Raw genomic sequence first — 24,576 nt, 5'->3', positions numbered from 1 at the left:
GGCCGCGGGGCTCCGGCGGGGCTGTAGCACGGCTCCCACCAGGCGCTCTCCCCATCCCCGCCGCACCTGTCGGGTGGTTGCGCGGTCCGGGGTGGGGAGGGCGAGCGAGCGCGACGGCAGCAGCGGCGGCGGGAGACAATGGAGGAGTGAAGGACGGACACATTGACACACGGGCGCCTCCGCCCGCCCGCACCACTGCCGGCACCTCCCCGGGGAGGAGAAACGAAGGAGTCACGGAGAAACAAAAAAGGAGAAAAAAAAGAATAGCGTAACACATTTCTCAACTTGAAAACAAGGGATAAAAGCAGTCAGGCTCCTTCTTTCCGGCAGCACCGCGTGGGAAGCTGGTGGAGGGCGAGAGGCTGGCACGCAGTGCCCCCCATCCCTGGGCAGGAATGGTTCGCCCCGCAGTCGGCCCCGGCAGGGCGGGGCTGCGGGCGGAAGGCTCCGTGAGGAGCGGGGCGGGGGCGGTGCCGCGGGCGGGAGGGCTTCGGGCGCCGTCCCGAGCTGATCCCGCCTTACCCTGCGCGGGGTCGCGATGGCTCCCCCCAGGAAAGGCGATCTGAGCGCGGAGGAGAAGGACTTGCTAGCAGTGATCGCCACAGGTGAGCCCTCCCGGCCCACGCCGCTCGCGGCCCCGGGCCGCAGCTCCCACGGGCCCCGCTGGCCGTGCCCCGGGAGGGGTTTCGTGTCCCCGCACGTTGGGGGTGGCGGGTGAGGCGCCGTTACCGGCCGCTCGCCGCGGGCTCCCCTCGCCCCCGGCCGCGCTCCTCGGGTCACGGCGCTGAGGGCCGCTGCCTTCCCGCTCCGCCTGCGGGCCGTCACCCTTCTCCCTGGCGGGGAGAGCGGCCGTTCCCGGGCGGAGCGGCGCTCCCCGCCCGGGCAGGCCCGCGACACCCGGGCAGTGCAGCGGGGAGCGCGCTGCGGGGCTGGGGAAGCTCCGCTGGGCGGGTCTGTCTCTCTCAAGGAAAGCTTGCATCCTATCGGCAATGTCTGTTGATATTTGAGTCATTATTGGTGTTTATGTCCACTGCTGAAAAAAAAAAAAAGTTTTCTTGAGGGTAATCTAGTCTTCTAGCGTCCTGTAAGGTTTTTCCCATGTGCTGTTGCCAGACCAGGGCGTCTTTGCAGACACGTTATTCTCACATTGCCAGCACTTGAGCTTGTTTAGGGTGTTGTGCACCTCTTATCCCTTATAATGTTCTATTTTACTATTCCTTATACTATCTTATATTGCCCTCTTAGAGAGAGGAGAGGGCATCAATATCTCTCTGAAGGAAGGGTGTCTAGAGGATACAGCCTGGTGCTTCCTGGTAGTGCCAAGCAACAGGACATGAGGCAGTGGGCAGAAACTGATGCACAGAAAATTCCACTTGAATAAGAGGAAGGACTTCTTTACTGTGTAGTTGACCACACACTGGAGCAGATTAACCAGGGAAGTTGTGGAGTCTCCCTCACTGGAGATACTCAGGAACTGTCTGGATTCAATTCTGTGCCATGTGCTCTGAGCCTGCTTGAGCAGGGAGGTTGGACCAGATACCAGGCTAGTGTGGTCCCCTCTAACCTGACCATTCTGTGGTTTTGCATTCCGTGTGAGTGTCACAGTTTCATCGCACTGTCCAACATGCTTGTTGCCAGGGCAGCTTTCTGTCATTTGGGTTTCCTGGTCCAGCAACGTGAATTTCGTAACCCCAACTAAATAGTTACCCTCCAACTGATATTTTGACAATCATGAGCAACATTCATTAGTTGGAGGCAAACTATAAACACTTTGTGTTCTGTGCATTTCTATATGTAGTTTCAAGGCAATTTGAACCCATGAATGTTTTGCTGGAGTTTTGGTGCTTCACTGTCAGTTGTACTAAAATGTTCACAACAAGCGTAGGACAGTCAGCAGTGAATTTATTGTGGACCAGTTTGATTGACTCACTTTAATAAGAGTTTCAGACCTCTGTCTAACTTACCTGACACTTCTGATGAGGGTCATGGGATAATTCAGGTTGGAAGAGGCCTCAGGAGGTCTCTAGGCCAACCTCCTGCTCAAAACACATCAGCTGTGAGGTCAAGCGTGATCACTTAGGGCTTTATCCCATCAGGCCTTGAAAACTTCCAAGGAGGAATGCTGCGCAGTGTCTGTGGGCAATCTCTTTGCCTTACTGGGTTCATAGTGAAAGTGTTTTTCCTTGTCTCCAGTCTGAAGCTTCCTTTCATTTCAGCTTCTGCCTGTTGTCTCTCAGCTTCCTACCATGCCACCACTATGAGGAGCCTGGCTGCAGCTTTTGCCTCTGGCCAATTCTAGAAGTCTGACTTCCATCAGTTTAGTGTCTTGTTTGAAAATCATTCAATGTTTTGTCATACAGAACTCTGATTTTGTAAATGCAACTTTGCTTTGCTTGTATTAAAATTTACTTGAAGATCACCCCTTGAAGACTTTCTCTTACTGATGTTTGTTCTTTGGCTGGGATATTCTTCTGAAAACTGATCCAGTTCTTAAGAAGCTTCTAACATGTTGAGGATATATGTATGTCTGGGGGAATAAGTTAGTTGATGGTTCCCTTACTGTCAGTCAGGAGTCTTTATTAAGTGTGTGACATGACTCAGGTGATTGTCTTTTTTTTTCCTGAAATTAATGAATTAAAAGAAAAATGGTAAAAGCCCATGTAGTGTAGTTAAACCACACCAAAAAGCCTTATGAAAATAAATTATTTCTAGCATTTCAATAGGATTTTTTAGCCAAAACTGAAGTTGCAAGAGCTGTTTTGCTGAAACATTGGTGGATGACTTATGAAAGAGTGAAGATAAACATGAAAATAATTAAAATAAGTGTTGCAGTGCTTATTTTTATTAAACACATCACTGCTGAAAGAGCTTTGCTGATGATTGAATCAGTAATTAGAAGTTTCTGTTAATTTGCAATAATATTCTCCAAACTCAGATTCTCGGAATGTTCTTTTATTTCTTTGTGCCTAGAGGAGCTGTGTTGGTAGTATATGAAGAGTCCTCCAATGGACTTTAAATCATGTTCTTAGATCTGTGGCTTAGCCAAAAGGATTTTGGTAATGAATTGAAAAATAGTAGGACAGTAGAATTGAAAAACAGGTGCAGCCTGTTTTTCCTGGCACACTTTTTTTTTTAGATTTCAATCTACTTATGTGTTTGGCAATTTTTAGAAACGTCAATGATCAAGCTACCTGGGTCCTTGTCCTTTCTATCTATATTCTCTATTAGCAAAAGCCAATTCATTCCACTTCTGTGAGTGTGATACATTGCAGATTTCAAATTGAAACAGGAAAAATGATGTGAGTAAATGATAAGGCATGTTTCATTCAAACCAAAAAGTCTTTAAAGTGAGGTAATTTCTTTTTTTGAAAATGTAGACTGCTCTTTTAGGCAAAAGAGGCTCCAGAAGAGATGAAAGCACAAAATGTGTTAAAGTGCTCAGTATCATGATACTCATTTGGAGCTGTTCATGTGCTGTTTATGTGAGTGTCCCATTTTTGTGTGTGTAGCTCAGTTACTTCACAAAAAATGGATGTTTACTTGTAGTTCATGCTTTCCAACTGCTCTTTGATGTTGTGAGTTCTTGGCTTTTAGCTTCTAGAACATAACATGTTCATTCCTAAGCTTCTTCACTAAGTGCAATTAATTTATTGGTGGTTAATCTGCATCCTAAGCAGGTAACATACAAAGATTTTGATTCTAATGAGAAATGGAAATTACCGTTTTCCTCCAGATTCTCAGTTTATTCTATTTCTCACCCCCTTTTCTTTCTGTGTGTTTTTATTTAAAGGAAACACTGAGGAGGCTGGAAGGCTACTGGGGAGCAAGAATGTCCGTGTCAATTGCCTGGATGAGGTACTGCAAAACTGTGCAAGCATTATGCTGAGTTTAATAAGGAAAATGCTAGGTGTGAAGGCCTTCCTGTTGTTAAATAACATTTCTCTAACAGTTGCTATAGCCCTGAAAATCAGAGTTACTCTCAAGATATTTCCAGCATGCAGCTGAGTAATGAACCTTTGAAGAGTTCTTACTGGTTTTTTTTTTAAGAAAGGTTAAAGATTAATGTTACTTAAAGCACTACACTGTATTTTGTCTCAAGCTCCAGCCTGAACTTTGTCTGTAAGGTAAGATAAATGCTGCAGCAAAACACGTGGGGGTGCTCCCTGACTTCTTGTCACCGTCACAAGTAGTGAAGTCCCTCTGTGGCAGGCACAGCACCTGTCCCCATCCCATGCTTGGGTCTCGTGGGCATACTTGGAGGGTGACTAGCTTGATCAGAAATGGAACCACAGCCTTTTATACAAGTGGGTGTGGTAACCATGTAGAAGATTAAATCCTGAAGTGCTACCTGAAGGTGGGCATAAGTTTGTGGAGAGAGGAACCTTATGTGATGTTCATGTTTCCTCTTATTTTTCTTTTTACAATGTTTTTTAAAGCATGAAAGCAAAACTAATTCCCCATCATGCATGTTAAATCTATGTGTAATTTATCAATTTAAATGTTAATCTGTCGTTGTTTTCACATCTTTATAATTTCATAGGTATCACTGGGAAATTCTGGGAATGTGTTTAGTTCGGCATCTGACTCAAAGCAGCTTCAGCTCCAGGGCCAGATGAGATTGATCTGAGTTTTCACATGTCTGACCTTGTAAATATATAAGGATGGAGACTGTAAAATATTTCTGGGCAACTTGTTCTACTCTCCTACTGTGATTTCAGTGAAAAAGTGTTTCATTTGTGTCTGAACCTCAGCTCAGGCTCAGTGTCTCTTGCCCCCCTACCACCATAAGTGAAGAGTTTGTCTTCTCCCTGTCAGCTCTGGCAGGCTGCTGTTGGGTCCCACAAAAGCCGTTTCTTCTCCAGGCTGTGCAAGCCCAGCTCCTGCAGGCTCTCCTCACTGCACAAGTGCTCAGGTTCCTACCGTGGAGTGGTGGTACTCCATTGGTTTTGTTGCAGTTTATCCATGTCTTTATTGCACTGGAAGGCTCAAAATGGGACAGGGTATATTGTAGATGTGGTCTCATAAATGCTGAATGGAGAAAAATTGCCACTTCTTCTACTAGCTATCTTTGTCAGCCTTTTTTTTCTCCCAACAGATCAATTTTCTGATTGTTCATAAGTTAAATACTAAACCTGAATTTCTATTGTATGAATTGCAACAAGTTTCTGTGAAACTAGTCAAGCTTTACAGTGAACTTTAGGAACCCAAGACACAATATAAGTCTGTTTGTAAGCATGCTTTATTGTATGGCCATCAAAAGGTTTTCCTTAAGTGTAATTGCAGGTTGTGCTCAATGATGGCAGCATTGCTGCAGTATTAGTGCAACATCCAGGATTAGTGTTGAGAGGACGTGGTTTATTCAAAGAAACCATGTCCAAGTTACGCCTCAGGCTATTGTTGTAGAAGAAATAGTATTAACAGTATTTACCTAAGGCTCATATCTGACTATATACAAATAAGGCCCATAAAACTTTATGCAATGGGCTTCTTGCAGACTCATTTTTACTCCCAAGAATGGTGTGTAATCATGAACAGGAGAGGGTTCAGGTTTCTTAAATCCATCAGCTATGTGAGTGTTACAATTTTTCTTTTATAACCCAATTTTGCTCCAATGTGTTATTCTAATATCTATACATAAGTAAGAGTGTGTGAAATTCCAGTTATGTTGTTGCCACAACTGGAGACTGCTCTCAGTGCATCAGGTCTTATTTTTTTTCTCTGTTGCCTTAGTTGTGTATCTTGAAATTCACATTTACATTACTACTGTTACTTATTTTGTTAATGTTAAGAAGTAAGGAAGCCCTGAAGATGGAACGCTTAGGTATTAAAGTGGGAGCTCAATTCAGTTAGGAACTCATTTCCATCCTTGAAGACTTTTTTTACATGAGAGAATCCATAGAATGAGCCCAGGTTGAATGTAATTCTGTCTTCTAGCTGTGGTACAGCGAGCATGCGATCACAATTTGATAATTTTGGGCTGAAGAACACACAGCATCAGAAGCAGGTTGTTATATGGTGCACTTCCTAATTTAAAAAGAACCCACACATAATCTGTTCCTTTCATTTTTGTTTTGACTGTATATTCTAACTTCTTGGATCCATTTTCTTGTAGATTAAAAACTACTGACAGTCAGTTGTCTTTTCTCCATGTACCTTTAGACAAGGACCAAGTCACATTTTAACATCTTCCAGATGCAGTGACCTTTTAAGTATCTTGCCTAAAGTTATGTTTCTGCAGCAAGTGAGCTATAATAGTGGCTCTTTTTCAAATCCTTTCCAGTTGTTTTGGCTTCTTACTTTAAAAATGTACATATGAGCTCGATGCAGTATTTCAGCATTGCTTCTGCTGTTGGTACATATATTTAAAAATAAAAAATTACTTCTCTAAAGTCTGCTTGCTTTTCCTGCCCTTGTTCCAAGACTCCCTCATACCCTTCACCTCCTGCTGTCTTCCGAGCTCTGCTGGGAGCGTCAGCACAGAGTAAGATCCCTTCACTCAGATGAGTTTCCCAGATGCCCATCTTCCAGAAGGTTGGAGATATCCAGCAGATACAGTCCTGTTTTTTCTCAGCACCCTTTCTGACCAAATCAATTGTTTTGTTGTGTCTTAATCACTGTCTTATGAAAACAAGTGCAATGGCTGTTTTGCAAAACTGGTCTTTAACAGTTTGGTGACTTTAAAACTTAAGGGCCATTTAAGTTCAGGTGTCCTCAAACATTGGAACAAATAAATGGGCTGTAGAAATGGATGTAAAATAAAATCAAATATATTTAACTTAAATGCACACTTCTTAGTCATTTTTAATGGAGTGGTTGATAATTTGGAAACTTAGTATGGGGTGAAGTGTTCAGCACTTTTCTTTCCCCTGCGAGTACAGAGCTTGTAAATACTGTGACTTTTTGTCAGCACTTTGCTGACTTGAACTCCATCTGCAACATGTGGCTAAAATATTTCAGATCATTATAGAAAGGCAGGCTCAAGGAAGCACATGGGCTTTCCAAGTGTAGAATTTTCCTCTGGTCGTGTTGGTAGTTAAGGTTGCAAAGGAGTACTGTAGTACTTTGTCCCCTGTTTTCTACAGATCAAGCCAACAGACTTGGCTTTAAAAGTACCTCATTTTTCTCTATGTAAAATAACTGAGGCTGTTCATAATCTTCTTTCATGAAGAACTATCATCTGGCATTAGCAGCATTAGCTTTTCCCTCTAGTTTGGTAATTCAGCTGTTCAGTTTGGTAATGGATCATTTAGAAACAGTCCACTTCTCTATGCTACAGAACCAAACACTAACTGGGAATTACAGCAGCAGCCTGCTTATTCATGGCTGAGATGTGAGTAGCTTGACTCCTAGTGAGTGTGTTCAATGGAGGGTTCCTCAGGTAATCCATCTTGCTATTCTAGTGTGAAAATCCTATGCTAGCAGAAAATGCCAGATCCTTGGGATTTGTTGAGGAGGAAGGGTTTTGTCTTTTGATGTTTTTTACATAATACTTCAAAATACACAAACCAAAGAAAATTCCACTGCTAGTAAGAATTATCTGGTTTCAATTCAGGTTGCTGATTGATGTAGGCTTTAACTTTTCATCACTACAGATGAACTGAAAGATCATCAGAGGAATCTCATGTGTTACATGTGTGATACCAACAGCTGTGCAGGATGACTGTAAAGGAGAACTATAGCTGTGATCGACACTTACTGAACAGTATTTCATATTCTAATTAGTCCATACTTAGCTACAGCTAAAATTATTTGTGCATGTAGCTGGTGACCTCCTTCCAAATTCAGCTTTTAGGAAATTTAAGATGTGTAAAGGCAATCTTATTCAAAAGCTTGAAGGGTGAAATTTCTAGAGGCTTTCATCCAGTGAAGAGTCAAGTCGCATTTCTAGACTAACAGCATTCAGTACAAGAGAGTTGATTTTTGAAGAAATACATCAACAAGTATTTCTGCCTTGTAGCACCTGTTCTTTTTACATCATTTTTAGCCATGTCCCAAATTCTGTCTCAAGTAAAAGCCAAACCCAGAGTTATGTGGTTTTTTTATAATTTTCTGACTGGAACTGCTGCCTGAACATGAAGGGTAAAATAAGACGTTCTTTCTGTGTTAATGTGGGACCGCATTCCTCATTGGAGGAATGATTCCAATTCTCCCTGGAGAAGGGAGAGGTGGATGCTTTAATATTGCTGGCATACAAGTGTCTACAGCAGTTTTTCAGCAAGGGTTTTGACAGCCCTTTCACTTTCCTTTTTTTTTTTTTTACTTTTCCCACTCTATTTAAATTGCTGGTACTTGCATGTGCATTGCCTTAGTGTACCCCAGTAGCTGCTGAGGGACTGCTCCAGTGTCATCCAGCCTGTATGCCACATCTTGACAAGGTTCCATGGTTGAGAAGAAGGGTGAAGTGAGCATGGGAATGTTGGGAGCACTTGGATTTTTGCTTGAGTAACACAGGTTTATGTGGCTACTTCAGTGGTGAATTGTCATCGTGTTAGCCACAAAACAATACACTCATGACGTTTCTTCTTATACAGCATGAGTGTTTAAATGTTCACAAAATTGAGAGGTTTTGTGCCAAATATGCACATGTCACTGGAGTGAGAGATACTGTGTATTTTTTGTTTGTTTGTCCCACTTCCTGTTCCCTAGCTGTCCTGTGTTTCCCCATTCCTCTGGTTGATGAAGGTTGAGCAGGAGTTTTGTTGGAAACTTCCTAGGAGGCAGAAGGTTGCTTTTCCATTTTATTATCTTCATAATTTTATTTATCCTGTTCAAGCACACCTCAGCTGGATGCTGAAGAGAGATTGATCTGCTTTCTTCTTCCTTTGTGCTGGTGGTGGAGTCCAACCCGTCCCTGGTTCTGGTACTCATCTGTCTGCCCCTCCACTGACCCCATAGTTCATTGTTTGGGGTTTTAGTCATCAATTGGCTTCCCTCACCATGGCAGCAGTTCTTAGAATCCCATTCCTCAATCTGCTTTTGGGCTGTTTTCAACATAAGGAACTGGGAAGGATGGTCTGTAATGGCCAGGCTGGCTAACCCCTCTTGTGCCAGGGAGGCCTTGTTGGTTGGTGAGCTGGAGAACTCAGTCAAGAGAAGTGCCAGGGAGTGTTTTAGAGGCTCTAAAAATGCCTCTCCAGCAAACTCTATTCATCTTGAATGGTGAGATATACAGGAAATACTTGCAGCCCTGCAGAAGAGAAGTTGCCATGTAACATACCTACAAAAAAAAGAAAGCTGGGAAAGATTTACTTTTGTCCTGGGGAGCAAGATTAAAAAGTTCGATTTTTTTGGTCAGAAGAATGTTGCATGGTAACAGCTAGAAAAAGGATCCTTCATCTGATGTTTCATAGTGGAAAAAAAATTTGTTTCATGTGTATGCTTAATAAACCATCTGCAAGTTTTGTCTTTTAAGTACATTGTATTGACAATCCAAATGTTATCTGTGAGAAAACAGACTGTTGCTGGACCTGTCTTTGACATTCAGGCTGAGAAAAGTATTTGCAGTCAATCCAGTTTCAGTGTAGGGACATAATACAGGATACCTAGCATTTCCAGATAAATCTGTGTCTTGCCTGACCCTCTTTTGTTTGCTGTGAATGGGAAAAACTGATATTAATGCGACTTCAAATCCAATTTTATAGCAACCATCCACATATTTTCTGCCTTATACATTTTTTGATCCACACCACAGCCTGACACTTCCAAAATTAAATCAAAGGATTTTAAAAAATAGTTTTCTGGGAGGAAAGGGTAAAACAAATGCAGTTCTTTACTTTGTCATATAATCTTTAGATCTTAATTGAAACAACTGGCTTTCAAGATATAACCAAACTTAAAAGTCATTGTTTTTAAAAAATCTTTCTCCCATCAAAAACTGTGCTGTGTTTATATTCCCTTACTGCAGTACCTTTCTGTGCTGCTAAAGAGACGAATTCCTACTGTGACTCCAGACTGGGATTGGCCTGTAAAGTTGCTTTTGATGTAACATTATGAAATGTAATATAATAAAATATATTATGTAGTAGGCCAGGAAGTCTTTATTCAACATTTGAGACACCCCAAATGAAATCTAGCAAAAGCAGTCTGTTTCATATTCACGAAGGGATATCTTTAGGTATTTTGGTTCTTCAATGTCAGTTTATATTGCAGTTTACCAAAATTTGGGGGTTACTAAAATATAATGCATCAAGTAAGCACTTTCTGTTATTTTCAGTTAGGATGGAGAGTAATGAAACTGTAATACCTTAAAATTATTATACTTCTAACTTTTCAGATTTCCCTCACCTTTAGAAATATTTTGAAAATTATACTGGTAAATTAAACTTCGTTGGGTTTCACTCAGTCATAAATTGAAACAAGAAATACATTAAGGCTCAATCTGACAATTACATTATTTCAGAGTATCACATTACCAGGCATTTACAGAGCTGCAGTAATGTTGTACATGTATGTACTCAAGCCCACAGCCTTGACTGGCAAATAAAGGAACAGAATGCCATTTTGATTTTCTTGAGGGATAAACTAAAGCACTCTCCCTGGTGTGCAGTGTTGGAAGGTGTTCTTGGACCGTTAAAGTGTCTTGGCTGATAACATGAATACTGACCTGATGTTAAGTGAAAAGAAACAGCATATTGGAAAAAGCATACTATATTCTGAAAATGGACTGTCATGTAGCTTTATCAACCAGCAGCATGCTTCTCCCTGCCCTTGAAGAGAGATAGAGAGCCTGCACTAACAGTTCACCCAGTTCTGAAAATTTCCTCAGGGGTTTCCCCAGCTTTACCTTTATAATTCCACCTCAGTCCTCCCATGCTGAAGCGAATCCTTTTTGTACTGGGGCAGTTGATCAAACCAGCCAGGTTTGTTACAGTCTGACAAGAGCTGTGTGTCCTTATGAGGGCTGTCAGAGCTCTGGCTGATCATGGACACAATGACAGGATGGCAAAACTACTAGTAATCATGACTAAAAATGAGCAAGATGGGTTTCAGAGGCTAAAAATCTTTGTAATGTTTAGAACAACAAGAGCCTATTTCTAATTTTCTTGCTGCTTATCATATAAGCCGGAGCAGGGGAGAAAAGAGTAACATAGGAAGCTAACAGATTTTCTAAACCAAGCTTCTCCAACTATCAGGAACATTAACTGTCTTCAACACTAATGTCTTTCATAAAAGGACAATGATAAATTGACTGTAAATGGTTTTCATTTGTTAAACCATGCTCTGTTATCAAATCTGTAGCACAGCATAATAAGAAAACTGACATGGAAATCTGCTTCATGTTAGTAACCATATTTTTTCATTAAGATTTTGTGAGGTTTTTTGTAAATAAAATACTATGTGAGGCTTTAGTAGTTGTATTGGATATGTATGGCCAAGTAAAAATGATCAATGGTATGAAGATCAAGAGATGTAACATTCTTTTTTGTATGCTACTTGCTTCTCCTTCCTTTTGCCAGCATGGCATGACCCCTCTGATGCATGCAGCCTACAAAGGGAAGGTGGACATGTGCAGGTTGCTGTTGAGACATGGAGCTGATGTAAACTGCAATGAACATGAGCATGGATACACTGCCTTGATGTTTGCTGGACTTTCAGGTAACTTCTTACTAGACTCAGATCACTGATTTTTATGACATTATTTGGTACAATTTGCCATAAGTTAATAATTTAAAAGTAACTGTTAACATGCTTTTATTATTCAGTTTTGCTGTTATTTATGTGAACTATGCAGCTACATCATGATCTGTAAAATCCTGTGGACAGTGCGACAGGAGAACCTCTCTGTTCAGAAAGTCTCTGTTCAGACTCATATAAAAATTTATTTTGTTCAGCATTTTGAGGCATACAGTCTATTTGTCCTGTACCTACTTTGTCCTCTTTGTTTGAGATCTCAACATTCACTTTTCTGGGACAGTTTTCTTGTGCAGCGGGATACATTTTGTTTGCTTAGACTGTGTTACACTGAAAATGATGCTGCACTCGTAGCTTTTGGTAATAGACAAGACATCTCAGTCCAGTATTTTTCAAATTTTGTCTTTCTCCTACTTTATTTTTCCAACTGTTGTGTGGGCTTTTAAAAATGTATTTAGTAAGTTTTAAAACCATGTTTTCCCAAAATAATTTTCACTCTCCTCTTACATTATTATTTTTTTCATGGGCATGTTTATGCTGTATATATCTTCTCCTGTCTCAAGTGGTGGTTTGCAGCTTTCTTCTTGCTATTCTTTTCCCCTGATGGCTGGTACAGTCATTTCCTTGAGTGAGAAAAAGACACTACATTAAAACATTGTTCCTTTTGGCGAAAATATTTGATTTGGGAATATTAGGTTATTTTAAGTACCTTCTTTACTAGGCCACTTATGTCTTACCAAAAATTAGATTCTAGGGGAGTCAGCGTTCTTAGCAGGTAGAGTTTAAACTGCCTTCATTCATCATAAGTATTAAAAAAAAAGGCTTATGTGTGTACATGAACCTTAACTAGATCATCTTATTGTTTTTCAGCTGCAACTTCGGTAAAACGATTTGTGAATTTCCAGTGTTCTGTGGTATTGAGCAATATCACAGCTGCAGGAGATAGATGAGGACAAACTCTTAGAGGCTGTTAAATGACTGCAATTTTATAGAAAATGCTGTATTTTTACCATTTTCTCACAGCTGAGCTTTTAGCCTGTCATCCTGGGTGTGAAAGCTTCTAAGTGTTGACTTTAGAGTCTGTTATTTGTGAGCACAAAAGGTACATGAGCACTACTGACGCAGTGACTTTGTTTTTAAACATTCATTTTCATCCACCATCCCCTTTTTGTATTCACTTTCCTGTGCTTAGCATCTGCACAAAAATGGATGAAGTAAGAATACCTTTGAAAGCAGAACCAGCAGGAGTGGTGACAAGTGTCCTTTTTTAGTCTCTGAAGGGCACCAATTAAGTCATCTAATCTTCCCATCAAATTTTAGCTCCATTTTACTTGGTATTTAGCCCAGTCTGAACACCCAGTTCCCACTGTGGAGAAAGGAACAATCTGTTCTGTTCACTGTGTTCCTGCTACATCGTAGTCCTGAATGTGTTTTTCTTCTTAGAATAGCAAATGTAGTTGAACTGTTAAACTAGATTAGTAGAATTTCCTTCTATACTGCTGTCCAGAGGGACCAACCTCTAGTGTAGCTACATGAGTAGGACTCCCATAAGCTCCACAGGAAGCTGAATGTGCATTACAGAGAGCAGAGTTACACCTGCTGGAACTCTAAATAAGCACATTCCTTTCTCTTAATTCATGCTGAAAATAATGACATTAAGAGCATTCATTTCCTCAGTGTTGTTCCCGGTCTTTAAGAAATTCAGTGCATCTTTTCTGAAGCATAGAGAATTACAAGTTCTGATTTGTCCTTGCTCATTGCCCATATCTTTCCTGCAAATTCAGGAAACAAAGAAATCACCTGGATGATGTTAGAGGCTGGAGCAGAAACTGATGTTGTCAACTCTGTGGGAAGGACAGCTGCTCAGATGGCTGCTTTTGTGGGTAAGATGAAAATTATTATCATTTTCTAAACTCCTAAAGAAGTGAAGTATTAGAGTCTGATGCTTTTTCTTGGAGCAACATTATTTAATGGCTTGTTCTGAACTGACATGTTGTTGAGCTTAGTTTTCCACATCTCATCATGTAAGAGTCAATTTGTGTGCTATTCCCATGTTTGATTTCCTAAAAACACAGATGATGTTACCTGAGAGAACAGATGCTGCACAAGTGTATAAGTTTTTGCAATGTCACTGCTTTGGAAATAGAGGAAGCTGGTTGCATTGGAGGGGTCCGAAGTGCAGCACCAAGTGCTAATTGGAGCCTCTCTTGTGGGAAAGGACGACTGTAGTGCCGGGAGTTAGGAGCTCAGCTGAGTTTGCAGCTGTGTGCTGGCAGCATGCCACCCCCTGCCCTTCTCCCTGGCTTCTGGGAGAGGGAGAAGTCTTGGAACCTCTTCTGAGGCAGTCGCTGATTACTGACCTGAACTTCACTAGAATAAGAGAAAGATTTATCATTCCAGCATGTGCAATAATCCCTGGCAAAACATGCAATAGGCTTTTTTGCTGTTGTTTTTTCTTTTTTTTTGGTCTTTTTTTGTTTGTTTTTATAAACCCTTTTTAAATTTTTTACCTTCCTTGACAATACTAGGTGGGCTTAATGTCCCACTTCTTCTCTAGCAGGGAGAATTGATAAAATATTATGAGGTTAAGTGGAGTCATTTTCAATGGCACAGCTATTGCTTCCCAAAAATGAGGACCTGTATTTTCATTCAAACACAACCTTCTTAGGAATGCCTGAGAATTCCATTTCAAGTCCTTTTGTTGTTCTGAATTCAAGGCTACCTTGACATTTAGATTTCCTTCCTTGAATAGTGATTTAGTGCTAAGTTTTAGTTTCCATTTTATCTCATTCTGCTGTTTTAAAGAAAAAAAGTCTGACATTGCTCACTTGAGGTTTCAGCAGCAAAACCTTAACCATTTATTTAAATATCAGAGAAATTTACTCCCATTAATTATCCTTTGGATTTGGAGAGTCTTTTCCGATATGATGCTGTATGGAGTGAATGGGGAATATTAGCTCCAACATAATTTTTGAGAATTCTTGTTTAAAATCTCATCACATCACCAAGGTAGCATGAATATTTTCAGGCATACTGAGATACACTACTCTGTAAAAGTCTGCACATTGGAATCTATTCTGGTTCCTTTTTTATTCTTTGTCCAATCAACATTAATTCATCTGCCTGTGTGTGGGAAGTGAGGATACTTCTTCCCCTGTCATTTGTCTTACACTGTGCTCTATTAGCTCAGAACTGTCTCTTCTAAAACAGTGGAAGATTTTAAATGTTGGAATTTGATTGGCTGTGTCTTCTGCTGATTATAGGATTAGTGCCAAGACAAATCAATCAATTTAAAGAATGTGGTCCTGAACTAGAAAAGATAAGTTTTACTTTCCCTTTAGTCAAGTAATCCATTGTATTGTCAGATGTAGAAAACAAGAAGAGGGTGTAACTTTTCTTATCTTATATTACTTTCATTACAGTTCTTTTATTTTTGGTGAACTTGAAACCTGTTCTGTTCTTATAACTGCTCCCACCTTAGGTTAATACAGTAATACCTGCTTGCAGGTCTGAAAACTTATGAATCTCAATGCAAAGGTCATTAATTTCAAAAGTACCAAGTGGAAAAATCTTATCTGAAAAAATTATAGCACCAGTATGAGACTATTAGTATAGTATAATCTGGGGGAAAATGTCTATTCTCTTAGTTATGGCTTACCAGGGAGAGAGAATGCAGGAAGCGGACAGGATATTCAGAATTCATTTTCACGAGGACATTCCCTGCTGGGAGTCACTATGTTAATAACACTTACTGAAGATTAGAGCTGCACACAAGAGAATGACAACAGTTGCCTCTTTGCAGTGCAAAATATATCATGCAGAGCTCCTTTGCATGTGGGTAATTCTCACTTGTATTGCTTATATTACATTTGGGTTTAAGTGTTTTTGGGGTTTTTTTTTCCTTGTTATTATTTCACTGGTGATTTTTTTTCTTGTGTGCCTTTAGGTCAACATGATTGTGTGACTGTCATCAACAACTTCTTTCCACGTGAAAGGCTGGACTACTATACTAAACCACAAGGCTTAGACAAAGAACCAAAACTGCCAGTAAAATTAGCTGGGCCGCTGCATAAAATTATTACTACTACCAACATGCATCCTGTTAAGGTGGAGTAATACATAAATTCTATGTGTTTGGTGGTGTGGGAGTGTTTTCTTTGTGTCAGAAAGCATTCTGGTCTTCTGCAAGTTCAAGTCAGATCAAAAGCATTATCTGCTAATTCAACTACTTCTGAAAATGAGGAAGAAGCAGGTTCGGTGTTTAGATGTGATTAAAAAATCATTTCAGTGTTTGTATACACCAGAATCTTGAACTAACACCTTTGATTGGAGAGATTCTTACTTCTTATATCAGTAACCATAAATAGCTGTCTTTTTTGGCTTTATTTCTCAGCCCCACTTGAAGTGGAAACATACAACAATTTTCTATCTTAACAAAATCTCATTGTTCTCTCAATGGTTTTCTCAGCATGTATCTTCTTACCTTCATCACCGATTCACCGCTGTAACATCTACCACTGCTGCTGTTTCTGAAAGTATGTGCAAGAGAATGTTTATTTTACTTCCCAGGATATTGCTGACAATAATGTCTTTCATGGTTTGCTCCTCCAGTGTAGTTCAGAGAAATGAATACACCTAAATTCAAAAACAAATTCCTTGGGCTTGCTAATCAAAGTCCAGAATTTGTTAACAGTTTCCAGCCAGGTATCTGCAGTACACAGAGACAGTAGTGCACCAGTGGCAGCTAATTGAGTGAGTAGAGCACACAGTTTCCTCTTAGACTATTTTATCCAGTGCTTTACTAGGCTACAGGAAGTATTCCATGATTATGTGAGGTTGATGTGTTCTGTGAAACTGCTTACATCATACAAGTCCTTAAACCATACAAGACTGTAGTGTTCAAAAGGAAAGAGATTTTAGGATAGTGTATGTAGTTACTATAACTTTCTTTAGAAGTAATTTTGATTCTTCAGGTTCTTATTTAAAAAAAAAACAAAACAAAACAAACTTGCTATTTTTAATACCAGTCTTAGTTGTAAATATTTTCTTATATGGGAACTATGAATACAATATGTTGAATAAGAATGGTAAATAATGACTGGGGAAAGAAAGGGAAGACTGCATAAGAAAGAAGTAGAAGAATATTAAAAACTCCACTGAAATTTAGCTACTATGAGCTATATAAGCTTTAATACCAATGCACAAGTGTTAACTGGATTACATTTTCTTCAATCTTCTAGATTGTGTTGCTGGTGAAAGAGAACCCTCTGTTGGCCGAAGTAGAAGCACTGCAGAAATGTTACAGGGTTCTGGATCTCATTTGTGAGAAATGTATGAAGCAGAAAGACATGAATGAAGTTCTTGCTATGAAAATGCACTATATCAGTTGCATCTTCCAGAAATGTATCACATTTTTAAAAGAGCGAGAGGATAAACTAGATGGGTTTATCAAAAGGTGAGTATTTCTACAGAGAGTTCTGAAACCAAATGTATGCCCTGGCATTACAGATACCAGGGAAAAGACAGCTGAAGGAATAGATTGGATTGATTTGGGTAAAGGCTATGGCAAATAACTTGTTAAGTAATCCCAGCTGCATTTACTTCAGGGTGGCACTGTCTGCCTTTTTTCTGTGTCTTAAGTGACGCTGTCCTTTCCTGGATAGGAAGGAAACATTCCTGGAATTTCAGTTCTGCTGGAACTGGTTAGAACTTGGCATTTACATATGCACCATGAAGCAGCAGACAGCAATGTGTGACTGAAAAAAAGGGGAGTAATAGGCTTGAAAAAAGAATTTCTCAGTGTCCAGTATGGTTCATCTGGGAACACTTCTTGTGCCATTTTGCTCTCCAGCAGTCATGCAGGTTCAGATTTTTTTTTCAAAAACACTTAAGCAAGTGAGAACTGCAAATCCCACAGACTCTGGATGAGACTTATCCTCTTAAATAACTTAGGTCTTCAAAATCTACTGAGTTACAAACCAGCTGCCTGATCTTACATATCACAGTAAGTGACCTGACTTTTAGAAGGATCACATTCCCTGTACACCACTGTGGATTTTTACTGAAATCCTCTGTGGGACTGAAAATAAATTATGAAGTCAGCTTTCACATACTGAAATTGAATAGTTCATCAGTGATCCATATAAAAAACCAGTAGCCAAAGAGGCATAAGGACTATAACATGTTATTATAATAAACTGGAATTTGTGTTTTAAGGTATTGTTCATTTATCCGTGTTTATTATTACAATGATCATTTTTAAACAGCACAAGGCATTTTGATATTTTAGTCAGATGTAGATAGTAGGTAGTGTACCTATAGATTATTATTTTTCTCTGTGGCTGAATTAGTAAGTCCTGGTTTCAGAGAGCATTTATATATTGTGTATTTCATAATGATTGTGAATTAGAATAAGAACACTTTCATTTGCATTTTAACATATGAACTTAACATATGAAGTTGCCAATTTATTATGAATTCTTCTCTATAATCTGAAAGGGGACAGAGTATAGCATGCTGTATGTGTTTGTTCTTGAATATTTACTATGTGATTTCTGATTTTACATGCATTTAAAACAATTTAGCCTCTTGAAAGGGAGAGATAAAGATGGTTTCCCTGTGTATCAAGAGAAGCTAATTCGAGAAAGTATCCGGAAGTTTCCTTACTGTGAAGCCACGTTGCTCCAGCAGCTTGTGAGAAGTATTGCTCCTGTTGAAATAGTAAGTTTTTCCTGTCAAGAAAATCCTTTCTCAGTAACTTACATAGTAAATCCAGCTTGAGACATCTTTCTGTCCTCAGCTTCTGCAACATATTACAATCCTGCAATGCTTAAGCAAAGGGTTTGATGTCCCTAAACTCTGTGGAGCTGGATTTTACATATTGCAGGAAAATGCTCTAAAGTACTTCAACTAATATTCTTCTCATGTGCCCATAACAAATGCTTAAACACCTCAGCTTTTAAAGAAAACTGATGCAATTTTTTCTTGTCTCTGAGCTTTCTTTTCCTCCTCTGGTATGTCTGTTCAGTTTTTCTATGCCAGTTCACTTATTGAAATGATAAATTCAGATAAAAATGGACCTTAATTTGCACTCTGTTTTCACAATGTCTAAATTCAGTTTAAGATTGAATAACTTCCTAGGTCTAATGCATTCATTTGTTCTATTGTACACAAGAAGTTGGTAATATATGACAGTAGAAAAAGGAGAAACATTCAGTGGGCTTCCTTTTATCACAGAGAGAGAGAGCCAAGATGATGCATTGTGCAGCAAAATTTATATCTAAATTAGGAAATCAAAATTACAAGTTAAACATCTAACCTCAGTTGTCCTCTTAGGTCTTTGCTAGCACACTCTTCATTTTAGGACTATTTGTTGCTTCATAATAAATTTTACACAAGAGTGGCTGTTCTTTTTTAAGCATGTTCTCTCTGGTCTCTGAGAGCAAGATGTTGTACGCCCAAACACTGGGGAATTGGAACAATCTTGTGACGTGTTTGGATTATTCAGAGCCAATTAAAAATAGCCTCCATCTTAAGTGGCTCCAGGTCTGCTAAAATGTCCTGAGGCTTAGTGCAATCTCTACTGTTTGCCTAAGCCAGGAAGATAAACACAGTGTGAAAACATAAGCCATTGTGATGCATTACAACTTGCTTTAGAGTAAACATTTTCCTTCCTGTTGCCTTTTTCTTAGGAGAGCCTGCAGTCTTTCATGCCTTTAAAGCAATGATGGTTTATTCCATTGGATTTCTGTCCATTATGCAGAGATGGAGAGGAGGACATACCATAATTTTTATTTATGTGGAAGCCTTTGACCTTTGTCATTGCACAATTATTTGGATTCAGTCTGGGCATGTCAGTGTTGTCATAGTAGTTATGACTGTGCATATTCCATGGTAGTCTGACAGTTTAAAGAATTACTTAGAGTCAGAACAACTTGGCACTTTTTCTTCAAATATTTACATCATTGCCCAAAAGAATAGTTCTAATGTATGGTTACCTAAACCTTACTGCTTGCATTGCATGGGAAAGATGCTGCAAATAGCATCTAAATAGTAATATGCAAATAATTGAATATTTCAAATTCTGACCATTTCGTCTGTAGCACCTGTGTGCACTGAGCACAACAGTGACAAATGCAACATTTTTTTGTGTGCCAGCACAGAGACTGAGCTGCAAAAATTTGCTGCATAGGATCTACAGATGTAAAGAATGTGGAGTTTATTAATGACTTATAGGGGAAATACTACAGAAGCTCAGGGCTTAACTTAATATACAAAAGTGTATCTAAAGATAAATCTTAAATTGTGCGTGTTAGTTGAAGTTCTGTGATTTGGTTTTGTGTTTTTACTGCTGCAGCAACTTCAGTGAGACCGATGCTCGTGTTCATCGTTTCTGGTCTTCCCTTGCACGTCCCTCTCTGCACCACTGCTGGTTTTAATCTCATTACCACTCTTGTCTTTCAGGGCTCTGACCCCACAGCTTTTTCTGTGCTTACACAAGCGATTACTGGCCAAGTGGGTTTTGTGGATGCTGAATTCTGTACAACTTGTGGGGGAAAGGGAGCAGACAAAAGATGCTCTGTATGTAAAATGGTAAGAATAAAAAAAAATAGTTGCACTGAGGTGCTGAGGATTTTGAATGCTTCTCTGTTCACTGTATAGACTTAGGAAGAATGGCATGCATGCCTGCAGTGAAGACATTCAAGCCATCTACTTCTGGGAAAGATGCATGAAATTCACAAGTAGGAAGGAGTACCTGGATTTCCAAGTGTGTATGCTTAAGAATGAAGAAAGAGCAAAAATTCTCTATGTTTAGAGTTAATAAAAAACTGGTTTTTATAGATTCTTATATAGGTTAGAGCCACTCCATATGACCTTAAAAATTGCTTAAAAGTAACATTAAGTGCTATACATAGACATTTAACTTGCCGCAGTAAGAAATGCAAAGAAATTCTTTCAGTACATGAAAATTAATTGGTAACTCTGGTATCTTTCAGGTGATGTACTGTGACCAAAACTGCCAGAAAATACACTGGTTTACCCACAAAAAAGTCTGCAAGATCCTGAAGGAAATTCATGAGAAACAAGAACTAGAAGCTGCCAAAGAGAAAAGGAAACAAGAAAAGAAGCAAAAGAAAGGTTAGGATCTGTTGTTCCCTTGCTGAAACTAATGCTGTGTTAACTGCATCACAAAGAGCAATTTAACAGGTCTTAAAACTGTAACAGCTGAGGTTGGGAGAAAAATCTTTGATAAAACATAACAGCAAAGCTGAGTTTGCTGGGATTCTGGCCTTTAAATTTAGAAATGCTATATACTTTCCAAATGTGGTTTTTAATGATGCAGTTACACAGACTTCCACAATGGAAGCATTCTGATTTACACTGCACTGTTTCAAAATCCAGATCTTTAATCAAGCTAGTGCAGAACTTTAATGCTGCTCTATGTTTTGTTGGAGGTGTTAAGACAAGTTGGATAATAAGCAAGCAGCCTGCTCCTTCCAGTTGCAAAGGTTAATGTAGATGTTAAATCTCCCATAATACTTCTCTTCATAATCACAGTATCAAGTTAATTGTGTTGTGTGCTTCAAATGTGAGGAAAGCAAGCTTTAAACTGCTCATGGTGGTTTTCTCCCTTCAAGAAACAAGTAATTAAAACATAATAACATAATAAACACTGTATTGCCCTTTCCCATGTTCTCCAAGTCAAATAATAGGAAAGTAGGGGATGAAATCACCTTTTCTCTTTTACAACTTACTGGATTTCCCTTCCTTTGTTTTAAGGATTGTAGAAGTGCACTGCACAAATCATGTTGCCTTACAATGGTAATGTTGTTCACTTCAGCTGTATTTAAAATAGCAGGATATGAATCAGTAATAAATCAGTAATAATTAAAGTTTTCACCAGTTTCCTCTGTTGATCCTGTTACAAGAACTGCTGTTGCATGGGATCAGGATGACTGTGGAAGTTGGAGGCAAGGATATTAGAAATCCCTGGATATACTGCATACCAGTACAACCAAACATAATGAGCTGTGAGCAGTGATGCCTCACGTGCTGTCCTTTTCAGAGGGAGAGGCAGGATCTTGGTGGATGGCTCTTCTCCCTTCCTGCCTAAAAAGGGAAGCTAACATTTTTTGTTATGTTTCTCCTCCATTATCTACATGTTAATCTTCATTAACTGATTCAAGTAGACAGCCAGCACATTATAGAGGTTATCCAATTATGCACTGTTAGTAAGACACTGAAGTCATCTGAACTTCAGGTCACCTTGTGAATGGTGTAGCAGAACATTTCATATCAACAGCAGTTTTATTTCAGAAAGTTAGTAATACCCCCTACAAATCCTATACATCAGGAAAGTAATAATTAAAAAAAACCAAATGCAACAGCTGCAACTACAAGCAAACCCAAGAGTTTGTGTTTCTGCTCTACAGAGGTGAGTGTCAAGAAAGTCCACGTTTCAGCCTGTGCTGAAGGCTCTTAGCTCACTGCCACATAAGACCTTGGCAGGGCTTTGGCAGGACTGTGGCTAGCTAGCTGTGACTGTTCTTGGCTGCCTATCAATCACAACAGAGAACAATATACCAAGATATAACTACTCCCAGTTAGGCTTTCCCCTCCTTCTTTTCAGAAGTCCTAGCATACAAGCCCTACTTAGTAGAATCACATGAAAAAAGTTACTTAACAACTTCTTTTTTCTTAGAAAACATTGCTTGAAGAGTAAAGGTGCAATAGTTTATTCTATTCCAGGCAGTCAAGTTATGAATTTTAGGATGACTCATTTCAACCAAAGTTCATTGTTTTTAAGCACATAATTTCTTCAGTCTGTTTTATGCAGAAATGCTTCCTATATAGTCGTGTCCATGTGTTTTTGATTTAATACAAACCCCACCTGTACTTGGTGTTTAACTGCCTTGCAGCCATTCTTTGAAAAGCTGGTGATAAGTACAGTGTCAATAAAGGATGTTTGAATTGAAACTTAAAATAACTATAGTATCCTACTCTGCTCCTCTCTATAAAAAAAAAAAAAAGTAGTCTGGCAAAAATGGAAGATAAATTAATGAGAGCTTTGTATAGGGTTAGTTCCAGAGTAACCTTATACCAACTTAAGCAAAGCTTTAGTGGTTTGGGTTTTTTCAATGAAAATTTTCTAAGTAAATCACTTCTGTAATTGATGCAAAGTGTCCTAGTGTTATTGCTTTTCAGCAATAAAAATGTTTTGTTGCAAAGGAGTTCAGTGTTTATTAATTGTGTGATTTCTCTTTTGTTCAGATGAAATGCAACTAGTGGAGGGTAGTTCTACAAGTGAACAACAGTCAGATCCTTGTCCAGATCCTACAAAAAACATGGATCCAAATCATCCTACTGATGGAACAGAAGAACCTGAATTTACCAAAGAGATGGAGGCACTAGCCCTGCAACCTGAAAGTCCACTGGAGAGTGAAACTGCCTTAGATGACATTGATCTTCAAAAAATTCAAGATTCTGAGGAGTAAGAAGAGGATAGGAAGGAACTGAGAGTTCTCAAGGGTACTAAAGAATTTTTTATGCTGACCATGTCTGAGTTCTTGAAGCATGGCTTATGCAAGACTTCTTTTAAAAGACAGAATGTCTCTGTTCATCAAGAGATAGAATACTGGCTACTTTGTCTATAAATACTCCAGGTTTTGTTGTAAATTGTCAAGATAGGTATTTATTATCTGCTAAAAATTAGTGGCATAGATCCATCTGTGAGTATACCAACAATAAGCCTAGTGAAACTGAGTTTCTGTGGTTAACGAGCCACATAGTGAAAAATGAACAGCATTTGATTTGGATTATTCATGTTTTCCAAACTTAAAACTCACTTTAATTGTAATTTTAAATTTTTTTTCTGCAAATACATAGGCCTGTAGTTAAAAGCACTGGAAGGCCAACTATTGAATTGGTGTTTTTTCAGCACTTTATGAAGCTTTATCTGAAGGAATTCAGTAACAATTAAGTTTCTGAAGATACTCATCTGAACTCTCAGTTTTTCATGACATTACTGTAAATATTTTTGACTAGTGAGAGCACAAAAAATAATGTCTATTTTGTGGCAATTGTAGTAAATGAAACTGTTGTTTCAGGTGTCTCAAGCTGATGGTGAAATGTGTATTTCACTATTGGTTTGGTCAGAAATATTCCAAAGTTTACTGAAGGGAAGACCAGAATGACTCAAAATATTTTGACTGACAAGAATAATGCATTCTAAATTTTTCAGGTAAAGATGCCTTAGAGCACAGTGGGATGTTGCTTGTGAATTGTTTCATAAACAAAAAATGCTAAGTATTTTTCATGCTGAACTGGTCGCAGTGAATTGGATGAGAAGATTCATGTGTGCATTGAAACAACTGTGATTTCACTTTGGCTTTCAGCTAAATACCAGATCTAGAAAATAGCTCCCCTCAACTTTGTTTTTCACTCAGATTTATTTCTGCATCTCATGAAATCAATGGGAATGCCACAACTGAAAATATCACTTGCTGCATAAGGATGGCAAAATTGGACTCTTATTGTCAGCTGAATCAGTGGTGTTTTAAATATAGCAGTATTCTTCTAATTAGAGGAGTAAGGACCATCTTCAAAACAGAGAAAACACTCTTAATTTTTTTTACTATTTAATATGTTGAAAGTTTTTGTTTAATATTCTCAAAACTGTAAGAGTGAGGATACATACATCCACCTGTGCAGGGAATGTACTTGTGTTTTAATTTCAAGGATTAGTAGATTGTGAAGAATAAAGAGAATTTTTTAAAAGAAAGGGGCTATGTGGCAATTATGTTTCCTGTGTCTGTAACATGGTGACATTCTCCTGTGACATGCAGGGGACTCCTGTAGCTTGAGTATACAAATTTAACTTCATGACAATTGGCAGGTAAGAAATGCCTGCCTGGAACTCAGACCTGTAGTCATGCTGTAGTCACC

The 24,576-nt window shown here is 39.1% G+C and overlaps 2 protein-coding genes across 2 annotated transcripts in view; one reads left to right on the top strand and one right to left on the bottom strand.

The window, feature by feature from the left end:
* The window catches only part of BZW2 (basic leucine zipper and W2 domains 2), a 56,419-nt gene extending 56,204 nt beyond the window's left edge, over window positions 1–215 (bottom strand). The window contains exon 1 of the mRNA XM_030943940.1: window positions 67–215. The gene's annotated coding sequence lies outside the window, so the exon portion shown is untranslated. The remainder of the gene's footprint in view (window positions 1–66) is intronic.
* Window positions 216–395: 180 nt separating this feature from the next.
* ANKMY2 (ankyrin repeat and MYND domain containing 2) lies at window positions 396–24,412 on the top strand. The gene is given in 11 exon segments (XM_030943939.1): window positions 396–531; window positions 534–605; window positions 3,791–3,855; window positions 11,457–11,595; window positions 13,416–13,514; window positions 15,578–15,738; window positions 16,872–17,086; window positions 18,216–18,351; window positions 20,095–20,223; window positions 20,628–20,769; window positions 22,903–24,412. Coding segments are annotated over 11 exon segments (1,518 nt in total). The 3' UTR covers window positions 23,127–24,412.
* Window positions 24,413–24,576: the final 164 nt, after the last annotated feature.

The sequence above is a fragment of the Camarhynchus parvulus genome, chromosome 2 (genome assembly GCF_901933205.1).
Source record: "Camarhynchus parvulus chromosome 2, STF_HiC, whole genome shotgun sequence".
NCBI lineage: Eukaryota > Metazoa > Chordata > Aves > Passeriformes > Thraupidae > Camarhynchus > Camarhynchus parvulus.
The sequence above is the reverse complement of the archived record's forward strand: the minus strand, read 5'-3'. Positions and strand labels throughout refer to the sequence as shown.